Genomic DNA, 12,823 nt, shown 5'->3' on the forward strand with positions numbered 1-12,823 from the left:
GCGCCGGACGCCATCGCGTCGCTACCGGCCGGCGGCTGTCTGACCGGGACTGCAGCCGTGTCCTCGCCGCCCTCCTCTCGCCCACGCCTCCCGGGCACTCGCCTGGTCCCGGCGGCGGCGCGCGCGGCCGCGTTGGGCGGCGGCGGTTCCGGGGATGGTGAGGCGGCGGCGCGCGGCGACGATGCTCCGGAGCTGAGGAGACGCCGGCACACGGAGCGACTGCCGAGCGCAGCGCCCACCCGCGGGATGGCTCAGGCGGCCGGCCCGGCGGGCGGCGGGGAGCCGCGGACTGAGGCAGTGGGCGGCGAGGGGCCGCGGGAGCCCGGGGCAGCCGGCGGCGTGGCCGGGGGCTCCCAGGACGCGCTGAGCCTGGAGGAGATCCTGCGGCTGTACAACCAGCCCATCAACGAGGAGCAGGCGTGGGCCGTGTGCTACCAGTGCTGCGGTTCCCTGCGCGCCGCCGCCCGCCGCCGCCAGCCCCGCCACCGTGTGCGCTCGGCCGCGCAGATCCGCGTCTGGAGGGACGGCGCCGTCACCCTGGCGCCCGCGGCCGACGACGCGGGAGAGCCGCCCCCAGTTGCGGGTGAGGCCGCCGGGCCCCTTTCCCTCGTAGTTCTTGGAACACCCGCGGCTGGGCCGCCTTACCCTCAGCGTCCCCGGCCCTTCCGCCCCCGCCGTCCCCCCCCATTTGCCACGGGAGACCCCCGGGAGGATCCGGCGGGGACCCGCAGGGGAGGACGGCGTCAGGCCGTGGCTGGCAGGGGCCCCTCGGAGGTCAGAGCCTCGTGGCGGGCGACGGCGCAAATCCGCTGTGCGGAGGGCGTTGGGGCGGCCCTGGGTGGGCCTGGGCCTGCGGGCCGCGGGGCGCTCGTCATTGTGCTGCCCGCGCGACAGCTGCCCGCGGCGCGTTTGGGAGCGGTGGGCTGGGCCCTGCTCCGGGCCAGCGGCCTGTGCGCCTCACGCCGTGGCTGCTGACACACGGCCGGGTTCACGGGGTGGGGAGGGCATCGCAGGCTTCACGCGGGGGCTCCGCACGGATCCTCAGTGCCGCTGTCGGAAACACCGCACTCCTCACGGGAAACTAGCAGTATTCCACGTTAGACAGCCTTTCCTCGGTTCGGAAATGTAAAGATGATTCTGAACCGTGAGAATTCTGCTCTTTGGGGAGAAATGGAAAAATAGACTAAATAGTGATTTTTGGCTCCTGGACGTTAGAAAATACTGATTGCATTCCTGTATGTGAAAATTTGTTGTGATGAAAAACAGGCTTGTAAAGTAAAAAGTTGACAGGATGTCCGGATACAAAGAGAAAATGGGCCTTAGTTACGTCATTGTCTAATGTAAAATTTTCAGGATTATGACCTAAACAGTAATTTATAGCCAGGGTTTACTCAGATGCTCATTGAAGAGGAGGAGGAGGTTGAGAAAAGGTTTCTCCCATCAGTTTTTATCTAATTCATTCTTTTGAGAGGCAAGTCTATTAAAAACATAGAAAAACAATCTACCCTCACTTTTAGAAAGTTGATGGAAATGTCAAAATGCTTAAGGTGAAAGATGTAATTTCGAATTAGTAAAATGACATTTAATGAAAACCCTTGTCTAACTTGATTAAAACAATATTCAAGGTTATAGTTATTCTTTCAGTTCCACCAGAACATGTTTTTAACTTTTATTTTTTAGTGTCAGGTAAACACATTTTTATTTACATGCTTTTATCTTTTATTTTTTAGCGTCAGGTAAACGATTTTTTATTTAAAGCCATCTTTTTAATTGTTCTTTTGAAACTATTTCAAATAGCATTTTTGTTTCTTTGATGGGCTTATTGCTTTTAAACTTGGACTTAATCTTAGTGGGAAATACTTGAAATTATAATTTATAGTGTATTAAATGGTACAAAAGATACATTTATAAAATACAGCAATGTCTGCCAGGTGCGGTGGCTTAAGCCTGTAATCCCAGCACTTTGGGATGCCGAGGCAGGTGGATCACCTGAGGTCAGGAGTTCGAGACCAGCCTGGCCAACATGGTGAAACCCCGTCTCTACTAAAAATACAAAAATTAGCCGGGCGTGGTGTTGTGCCCCTGGAATACCAGCTACTCGGGAGGCTGAGGTGGGAGAATTGCTTGAACCTGGGAGGTGGAGGCTGTAGTGAGCTGAGATCGCGCCACTGCACTCCAGCCTGGGTGACAGAGCGAGACCCCGTCTCAAAAAAAAATACAGCAATATCGTGCCTTGGGATTTAGCTATTTCCAGAGGAAAAATGGTTGTGTGCAGCCTGCTTTTAGAAGCAGCATTGGTAGTGGTGATTTCCGGAGAGAACAAGCCCCCAGTTTACATTGTCTTGTCACTTAAATTTAATCCCAAAATAGTTTTGTTGTCAAAGATTGATAGATTCTCGTGGATGGGTTTTTTCTTTTTTTTTTTTTGGTCTGAATCTTATGTTGAAATGGATTATTTTTTACATCACTAGTGTGAGTGATAACATGTTGATCTCAGTGTAATAAACTGCCTTTATGGAGAAAATAGTGAGTGGAGTTGTTCTCCACAATTCTCAATAGGTTTATAATTCTCTTTCTCAGTTCTGCTCATGACCTGCGCTACCAGTTATGGAGAAGGCCTAATCAAAGTTGTTGATAGAGACTTGAGCATTTTCTGTTGCCTAAAATTATTTAAGACGTTCATACTAAAATATTAGTTTATTTCCTCATTGGATTTAAGAATAGTTGCATGGCTCAGGAAGATACACAGTCTTCTGAAGATTTTATCTTGATTCTTACACTTGATGAATAATTTGGTGGTGTGCACACTTAAAAATTCTATTCCTTCTTTCTTTCTTTCTCTCTCTTTCTTTCTTTCTCTTTCTCTCTCTCTCTTTTTCTTTTCTTTTCTTTTTTTTTTTTGACAGGGTCTTGCTGTATTGCCCAGGCTGCTAAAGGCTGGAGTGCAGTGGTGTAGTCATAGCTCATTGCAGCCTGGAACTCCTGGGCTTAAGTGATCCAACTGCCTTGGCCTGCCAAAGTGCTGGGGTTACAGGTGTAACCCACCTTGCCCAGTCTCTCTTTTCTTTTTCTTTTCTTTTCTTTTCTTTTTTTTTTTTTTGAGATGGAGTCTCCCTCTGTTGCCAGGCTGGAGTGCTGTAGCACAGTCTCGGCTCACTGCAACCCCTGCCTCCTGGGTTCAAGTGATTCTCTTGCCTCAGCCTCCCGATTAGCTGGGACTACAGGCGCGTGCCACCACGCCCAGCTAATTTTTGTATTTTTGGTAGAAATGGGGTTTCACCATGTTGGCCAGGATGGTCTTGATCTCTTGACCTCATGATCCGCCTGCCTTGGCCTCCCAAAGTGCTGGGATTGCAGGCGTGAGCCACCGCACCTGACTTCTCTTTTCTGTTTTAAGGAACGTTTGTATTCATGAGACTTCCATTGTAGGGAAGAGTTGGGGAAAATAAGTAAAAATAATTTTTTTTTTTTTGAGATGGAGTCTCGCTCAGTCGCCCAGGCTGGAGTGTGGTGGCGCGATCTCAGCTCACTGCAAGCTTGCAAGCTCCGCCTCCCAGGTGCATGCCATTCTCCTACCTCAGCCTCCCGAGTAGCTGGGACTAAAGATGCCTGCCACCATGCCCGGCTAATTTTTTTGTATTTTTAGTAGAGATGGGGTTTCACCATGTTAGCCAGGATGGTCTCGATCTCCTGACCTCATGATCCGCCCGTCTTGGCCTCCCAAAGTGCTGGGATTACAGGCATGAGCCACCGTGCCCAGCCAAATTTTTTTTTTTTTTTTTTTGAGATGGAGTCTCACTTTGTCGCCCAGGCTGGAGTGCAGTGGTGCAGTCTCGGCTGACTGCAACCTCCGCTTCCAGGGTTCAAGCAATTCTCCTACCTCAGCCTCCCAAGTAGCTGGGATTACAGGTGTGTACCACCATGCCCAGCTAATTTTTGTATTTTTAGTAGAGATGGGTTTTCACCATGTTGGCTGAGCTGGTCTCAAACTCCTGACCTCAGGTGATCCACCCGCCTCAGCCTCCCACAGTGCTGGGATTACAGAAGTGAGCCACGGTGCCTGGCCACACTTTCTTTTTCATTGTATTTATCATGATTATATGTAGTTAGCAATCTGCAACATTTATGTTTTCACATCCATTGATTTCTGTTTCTTTCTTTCTTTTTTTTTTTTTGAGACGGAGTTTTGCTCTTGTTGCCCAGGCTGGAGTGCAATGGCGCAATCTTGGCTCACTGCCACTTCCGCCTCCCGGGTTCAAAAGATTCTCCTGGCTCAGCCTCCCGAGTAGCTGGTATTCCAGACATGCACTACCACGCCTGGCTAATTTTGTATTTTTAGTAGAGACGGGGTTTTCCCATGTTGCCCAGGCTGGTCACGAACTCCCGACCTCAGTGATCCACCAGCCTTGGCCTCCCAAAGTGCTGGGATTACAGGTGTAAGCCACCACGCCCGGCCTGATATATTTTCTAAATGGACGTTTAGGGAAGTTAAGTGATTAGTAACTCTTTGAATCAAATCTTGGTCTTTTAGTGTCTAGGCTTAGTAGTGTTGTGGAATGAAACATTTGGTTTGAATTTGTTTTGTGATTCTTCCCCTTAGATAAGTGACAGTGAGTAAGTTCCCCAATCCCCCTGAGTCTAGCCTTGTGTGTAAAATCAGAATATATTGTTGTTTTCACAGGATTGGGGCATAAGTGAGGATAATACATGTCAAGTGGCAAGACTTGCTGTATAGCAGGTACTCAGTAGGTTTTAGTTTCCTTCTTCCTCTAATCCTGTGGTCCTTTCTCACCACTATACTGTCTCTAGTCCATCTGTTTTATGTTTTTACCAAGAATTGGGGTAAATGTCAAGGTCAGAGTTTCTTAACTGGCACTGTCGGCATTTTTGGCTGAGTAATACTTTGTTGTGGTGGCTGTTGTGTGCAGCATCCGTGATCTGATCTCTAACACTGGATGCCAGTAGGCCCCTCCCCTGCAATTGTGACATTAAAAAAGTCTCTGTCCATTGCCAAATATTCCCTAGGGTGCAAAATCGTCCCAGTTGAGAACCACTGCTCTAGCAGGTGGTGCCCAGGATTGTGTTCAGGGTAGAGAAGTGGATTCTGGCTGTAATCCTCAAGTGAGTGAATCCTTCTACAGGCCATTGTCACTCTGTTGTTGAGCTGAATGAGTCGTACTGGTTCTTGCCAGTACCAGCAGTATCACTCCATTTAGTCCTTTTAGAAGAAATAGTACTTCATAGGCTTTACTGACTTTTTAGGGGACTGAATGTGGTAGTAATTGATTTTAATTCTTTTTTACTTTTAACAGTATTGATACATCTGAGAATGGTTAGATTCAGTTTGAATGAAATAAATAGAAATATGCTATAAGAAAAATAGAAAAATGTTGAAATGTGTCAGAGGCTGGAGACCAATGAAGGAAAAAAATGAAGAATTAGTGAGTTTATTTAGCATTCAGGTAAAACTTAGAGCCAAATTGCTAGCATGGCCATAAAAGTAGTGTGATATAGGACCCAAGAAGATAAATTCAAGAAAAAGGAAAGACTAGCTCTTTAGAGGATCTCTTGAAAGTAAAAAGATTAAATTATGTATAACGTCTTAAAATGAGCAGTGTGGTTAAGAAGTATTTCTGTGATGACAGGAGGATAGATTGCGTAGAATCAAGAGAGTTTATGATTCTTGTTTGGTGGCTTATTTAACATTTTATTTTCTCCAGTGTTTATGCAGTTGTAATAATAAGACTTTGTTGCTTGGGAAAGTTTATTAGGTACAAGTTGATGAAGTTTTAACTTTCACACCCTTAATTAAGGGGTTAAAGACACGCAGGCTCTTTGTATAACTCATAAGTATATACCTGACTGACAATTAGAGCACATTTTGGTATACAGGGTCTTTAGAAAGTAGTAACTGATGCAGTTTAGGTTATAGTCTAGATCTTCACATGGTTAAAAAGCATTTGCTTTTCTGGGATGCCACAAAGAATTATTAATAGCAGTAGTTTTAGAGATTAGAATCATGTGTGGTCTCACAGTCTTTCAGGACTTAAATACCCGTCTGACAACAATCATTTATTTTAACTTTTGGTTTCAAAATTTTTGATGTACCTTTAGTTTAGATGTATAAAGAATCGTTTAAAAATTATGGCCATATGTTGATTTAAAATAATCTTAAGGTTGGTAGAAGGTTTTCCTGAAAGGAACAATGAATGCCTGTGTGCATACTAATAAAGGGATCCCTTGAGAATGGTTTCTTGGTATAGGGAACATTCAGGCTTTGTTTGGGTTTTGAAATGAGGATACGATCAGTCAAGCTTCTCAGCAAGGTTCATGCTAATTTGGAGGGGAAGATCGTCTTGGCATAAAATCCTATTTGATTTTAAAGAGAGAATATTTGTGGAAAAGGTTGAAATAGTGAAAAAATATGTTGTTTTTGTTTTTGTTTTTTTGAGATGGAGTCTCGCTCTGTTGCTCAGGCTGGAGGCAGTGGCGTGATCTCGGCTCACTGCACCCTCCGCTTCCTGGGTTCAAGCGATTCTCCTGCCTCAGCCTCCTGAGTAGCTGGGACTACAGGCGCCCGCCACCACGCTCGGCTAATTTTTGTATTTTTAGTAGACACGGGGTTTCACCATGTTGGCCAGAATGGTCTACATCTCCTGACCTTGTGATCCACCCACCTCAGCCTCCCAAAGTGCTGGGATTACAGGCGTGAGCCACCGCACCCAGCAAAAAAATGTTTAAAAACATTTTTTTTGGTCCGCTCTTTCTGTATTTCTTGTGTTCCCATCCTGATCATTAAAGGAAAGGAATATATGAAGTATATGTGTAGGTTTCCAGAGTAGGTAGTGGGGGTGAATGGTAGAATTAGAGATTGGTGAAATGCCTTATCAGTTACAGTAATAGATAAAAATTGTTCTCTTTGAATAATAAGTTCAAATATGTCAGGTTAATTCAATCTAACAAATATGCTTTGAGTTCCTACTATGTACAAGTAGTGTTCTAGTTTTACATGGGTGATGTAAGGGTAAATAGTTCTAGTCATTAAAGAAGACAAAACAGAAACACAGTGGTGAATTTACCATGAATCTAATGCAGCTTAAACTTCAAGTCCCTTCATTTACACAGGCCCCTTCTAAGTGAGTGGGAGGAGCCTTAACAGTAAGTTTAGATGTTCATTTGCAAAATTAAGATTTTAGCTGTAATTGGATAAGATTGCTATCACTTTTTTTTTTTTTTTTTGAGACAGGGTCTCGCTTTGTCACCCAGGCTGTAGTGCAGTGGCTTGATCGGCTCACTGCAGCTTTGACCTCCCAGATTCAAGCAATCCTCCCACCTCAGCCTCCCGAGTAGCTGGGACTACAGGCATGTGTCACCATGCCTGGGTAATTTTTTTTTTTTTTTTTTTTGAGACGGAGTCTTGCTCTGTCACCAGGCTGGAGTGCAGCAGCGTGATCTCGGCTTACTGCAACCTCTGGCTCCCGGGTTCAAGCGATTCTCCTGCCTCAGCCTCCCGAGTAGCTGGGACTACAGGCATGTGCCATCACGCCCAGCTAATTTTTTGTATTTTTAGTAGAGACGGGGTTTCACCATATTAGCCGGGATGGTCTCGAACTCCTGACCTCATGATCTGCCCGCCTTGGCCTCCCAAAGTGCTGGGATTATAGATGTGAGCCACCACCACCACTTGGCCCATGCCTGGGTAATTTTTATATCGTTTTTTAGAGACAGAGATTTTGCCATGTTGCCTAGTTTTGTTTGGAACTTCTGGGCTCAAGTGATTTGCCCACCTTGGCCTACCAAAGTGCTGGAATTGCAGGCATGAGCCACCATGCCTGGCCTGCTGTCACTTTTATTTATTTGTTTATTTATTTTTTTTGGGACAGAGTCTTAGTCTTTTGCCCAGGCTGGAGTGCAGTGGCACGAGCTCGGGTCACTGCAACCTTCGCCTCCCAGGTTCAAGCAATTCTCGCACCTCAGCCTCCCAAATAGCTGGGATTACATGCACATGCCGCTGCGCCTGGCTAATTTTTGTATTTTTAGTAGAGACAGGGTTTTTCCATATTGATCATGCTGGTCTCAAACTCTTGGCCTCAAGTACCTGCCTGCCTTTGTCTCCCAAAGTGCTGGGATTACAGGCGTGAGCCACCAAACCTGACCTACTGTCACTTTTGGTTCCAATTTACCATGCAATATATTTCTACGTGTGTTGGGTTATAAGAGAGGGGTCACAAGAGTTTTGGGGAGAAATTTTGGAATAATGTATTTGTGGTTTTGTATCTGTGTTTCTACTTTTGCAGAGGGAAACAGTAGAAAGAATTTAGTCATCTACAGATATTAGCCCTCAAGTAAGTTAGAACTCTTAGGAAACCATTGGCCTCACTAAGAGTTTTGACTAAACTTTAGAAGAAAAAAATCATTGAGCTACCAAGAACTATATGTTGATAAGAGATGATGAGTTGCACTCTGCTTGTTATATATGGAAGGTCAGATTCACTCTCCTGTATCATTGGTCCTATAAAATAACAGCAGTTCTCATCCTGCTTTCATAACAGTGTCATTAGAGCTGTATGTATTTCCCTTTTACTTCTTGTTGGCTAAGTAGAAAAAAGGAAAATAACTTCTTTCAGATATTTGTTTAAAACTATGAAGGAAATATTGAGTTACCAAATGTAGTGGGAATTTTTAGTCAAAAAAAATTTTTTTTAAGAGACAGGGTCTTTCTCTCTTGCTCAGGCTGGAGTGCAGTAGTATGATCATAGCTCACTGCAGTCCCCGGCTCCTGGGTTCAAGCAGTCTTCCTACCTCAGCCTCCCAAGTAGCTGGGACCACAGGTGTGTGCTGCCACTTCTGGCTAATTTTTTATTTTTATTTTTTAGTGGAGAAAAATGTTGCCCAGACTGCTCTTGAACTCCTGACCTCAAATGATCCACCTGCCTCAGTCTTACAAAGTGCTGAAATTGCAGGTGTGAGCCACTGTGCCTGACCAAACTTTTTATTTTGGGATAATTTTAGATTTACAGAAAAGTTGAAAAGAGAATGCAGCTAATTCTTATTTGCCCCTCACCCAGTTCTCCTAAATGTTAACATTTTATATTCTTGTGGTATATTTGTCAAAACTAAAAAAACAACATTGATGCATTGCTATTAACTAAACTCCAGACTTCATTTGGGTTTCCCCAGTTTTTCTATTAATGTCCTTTTTCTTTTTTTTTTTTTGAGACGGAGTTTTGCTCTTCTTGTCCAGGCTGGAGTGCAATGGCGTGATCTTGGCTCACCATAACCTCTACCTCCTGGGTTCAAGGGATTCTCCTGCCTCAGCCTCCCGAGTAGCTGGGATTTACAGGCACCTGCCACCACACCTGGGTAATTTTGTATTTTTAGTAGAGACGGAGTTTCTCCATGTTGGTCAGGCTGGTCTCAAACTCCTGACCTCAGGTGATCCGTCTGCCTCGGCCTCCCAAAGTGCTGGGATTACAGGTGTGAGCCACTGTGCTCGGCCTTAGTGTCCTTTTTCTATTGCAGAAATCCCATTCGAGATACCATATTGCATTTAGTCATCATATCTCCTTAGTTTCTTCTGGTCTGTGACAGTTTATCATGATCTTGACAGTCTTGGCAAGTACTGGTCAGCTGTTTTGTAAAATGTCCCTCCATTTGGACTTGCCTGGTATTTTTATGGCTAGACTGGGTTATAGTTTTGGGGGAAGAATACCAGCGAGGTGAAGGGCTCCCCCTGATCACATCATATTGGGGCACATGATAACCATGTGACATCAGTGGTTATGATAACCTGGACACTTGATTAAGACAGTGTTGTCAGGTTTCTCCACTAAAAAGTTACTATTTTTACCTTTTTTTAAATATGTTGTTCTTTAGAAAGGAGTCATTAATTCCAGCCTGCATTCAAGGATAGGGCCAGGTAATTAAACCACCTCCTGGAGATGTGAATATCTTCTTAGAGTTATTTTGAAATCTGTGAAGAAGATTTGTGCCTTCTCCTCCATTTACTTACATATTCAATCATTTGTTTATATCAGTCTGGATTGACATGTATTTTGTACTTTGGTTGTTTTGTTGCTCAGATTGTTCCCGCTGTGGCCATTGATTGCTCCTTAGGCTTGGCTCCTGTGTTCCTTTGATATGCAGCCCTCCTTCTGTCTGGTGGAGCACGTCCTTGCTTTCTGGCACTGCAAGATGTTTCAAGGATCATCTTATATGTTTCCTGCCCCAGCCCTAGAGTCACCCATATTTCCAGGGAGCTCTTGTTTTCTTTTATTGGAGAATGGTGTTTAGAAACCATGATCTTAGCACTGGGTATGCTTGTTGCTTATTGTTTTGTTTTTATTTATTTTTTAAAGTTGTAGTTTTGCTCTGTTGCCCAGGCGGGAGTGCAGTGATGTGATCATAGCTCTCTGTAACTTTGAACTTCTGGGTACAGGTGATCCTTCCACCTCAGCCTCCTGAGTAGCTGGGACTATAAATGCACACCACCACTCCTGGCTAATTTTTTTGTTATTTTTTTGTAGAGACAGGGTCTGTCACTATATTGCCCAGGCTGGTCTTGAACCCCATTCAAGTGATCTTCCTGCCTCAACTTCCCACAGTGTTGGGATTACAGGTGTGATCCACTGCACCTGGCCTGTTTTTAATATAGAAGAAGAAATGTTAAAGAGTTTATTTTTGATGTTCAAACTCTAGATGGATATTTGGGTTTCAAATATCGACTTACTGGATAGTATGAATAATGCCACTGTGAACATTACTGCACGTGTCTTTTGGTGAGCAAATGTAGCATTTTTGTTGAATATGTTTCTAAAAGTGCAATTGCTAATTCATGATGTATGGTCAGCATAAGTAGATATTGCCAGAAATTTTCCAAAGTGATTGTATCTCACAAACTTTTAAAATTAAAACTGATATGAGACATTAGTATAAATTTAAAAAGGATTCGATTAGGTATATGGAGGGGTTATATTCCTAATAATACCAAACTGCTGGCTTCTGAAAACTGTGACTCTTAGGTCTTTTTATACTAATTGTGCTAATGCTTTTTTTTTTTTTTTTTTTTTTGAGTCGGAGTTTTGCTCTTGTTGCCCAGGCTGGAGGGCAATCCTGCGATCTTGGCTAACTGCAGCCTCCACCTTCTGGGTTCAAGCGATTCTCCTGCCTCAGCCTCCATGGTAGCTGAGATTACAGGCATGCACCACCACGCCTGGCTAATTTTGTATTTTTAGCAGAGGCAGAGTTTCACTATGTTGATCAGGCTGGTCTCAAATTCCAGATTTCAAGTGATCCACCCGCCTCCGTCTCCCAAAGTGCTGGGATTACAGGTGTGAACCACTGCGCCGGGCCTAATAAATTTTTTTAAATGGAGTCTGTGGTCTTTTTCTGTCATATTTCCCATTTTCTCTCCCATCCCTTAATTTAATTAGAAGTTAAGTTCCTATCTAGTATATTCCTTTAATATCTTGTATTTCGGAGAGATAAAAATATAAATAGAGATAATTGGAGGGTAGTGCTAGAATGTCACTAACAATCCCTATAGGTTGCCTGGTCCCAGGGTTTGGTCATGTCTTCCTGGATTTTTAGTGAAAATACCATGTTAGCGATATTCCCATTACATGATTTCATGTATTCATTTCACCAATATTTGAGTGCCTTCTAAGTGCACTGTGCCAGATGTTGACGATACAAAGAGGGATAAACTGCACTCATACCTTCAAGAAGCTCATAGATGGAGAAACTAACACAGTACAGTGCAATAATTTTAAAATAATAAAGATGTTTAGAAAACTATGAGAGCCCAGAGAAGAGAGTGGCTGACCCTGCCTGGTGACAGTAGGCGAGTGTTACAGAGATCTGGTTTCTGGAGGTCTCCAGGATGGGGCTGTAGCCTAAAAGGAAGACTATGTGAGGCAGCAGCAGCAGCAGCAAGTGGAAAGGCTTGGAGATGTGGAGGATGTTATATGGTACTCAGAGAGCAGCAGTACATGGATGGCAAGTGCGGCGTTTGTGCTGCCACCCACTTCCCCATGCCGAAAGCATATAACTGCTAATCAGTTACCGCATTTTTTGCTGCCGAATTTATAAGCAGCCCCAAGAGTTCTCAACAGGATGCTTCAGGTGGCCACTACTAATTATTTGGAGTTGGCACGTGAGGTTAAACCTGTTTGTCTTCTTTGTAGTGGGTGTTCCCTGTGCCTGGAGCGGAGGATGTGTGGAGTCGGGGGAGTAAGAAGGGCTGGAAAGGCACGTTGGCTGGGATCACATGATGAAGGACTTTGTGCCAGCCACATGGTCGAGTGTGTATTTATAGTCTGTACAGGCAGTGGAGAGCCATGGAAGGGTTTTAAGCAGGAAAATGATGTAAGCAGATTACTCTTTTTAGAAAGATAAATGTAGGGGCTTTGTAGATGTATTGAATTGGGTAAAATGGAGGGCAAAGACACCAGTAGGCATTTTATACTATCTTTAGATCTTTGTAGCCTTTAAGTTGCTAAACCAGTTAGGAGTGTTATGGCTGTTCAAACAGGAGATGATGGAGGTCTGAATTAGGGTAGTAGAAATGGAGAGAAAGAATCAGATTGAGAGTGATTTAGGAAATAGGACATGGTATAGCTCTTCCACTTTTTATGTGTGGGTGAGAAAGAGGAAGGATTGTTCAAAGGCTCTGACTTCTTGCCTGGGTGCTTGGGTGACAGGGTAGGCAGGAGGGGCAGGTTAGGGTGGGAAGATAGATGATGGTTTATACTTGTTGGAAATTAAATTGGCCTGGAAAATATTTTTTCCTGTGGAGTCATGTTGATTCCCACCAAGCTCCTTT

The 12,823-nt window shown here is 44.4% G+C and overlaps 1 protein-coding gene across 6 annotated transcripts in view; it reads left to right on the forward strand.

Annotated features, from left to right (window-relative positions):
• The first annotated feature begins 4 nt into the window (after positions 1-4).
• Positions 5-12,823, forward strand: part of SPIRE1 (spire type actin nucleation factor 1) — a 215,264-nt gene continuing 202,445 nt past the window's right edge. For 2 of the 6 annotated variants that reach the window (XM_034944069.3, XM_034944070.3), the window contains exon 1: positions 5-583. In XM_034944069.3, the coding sequence (XP_034799960.1) occupies positions 247-583 (337 nt within the window). In that variant the 5' untranslated portion in view covers positions 5-246. Of the gene's footprint in view, positions 584-955; positions 1,472-4,681; positions 4,739-12,823 lie in introns of those variants that run through there. The other 4 variants (XM_055102545.1, XM_055102542.1, XM_034944067.3 and 1 more) reach the window with 4 other exon arrangements.

Source organism: Pan paniscus, chromosome 17, assembly GCF_029289425.2.
Source record: "Pan paniscus chromosome 17, NHGRI_mPanPan1-v2.0_pri, whole genome shotgun sequence".
Taxonomy (NCBI): Eukaryota; Metazoa; Chordata; class Mammalia; order Primates; family Hominidae; genus Pan; species Pan paniscus.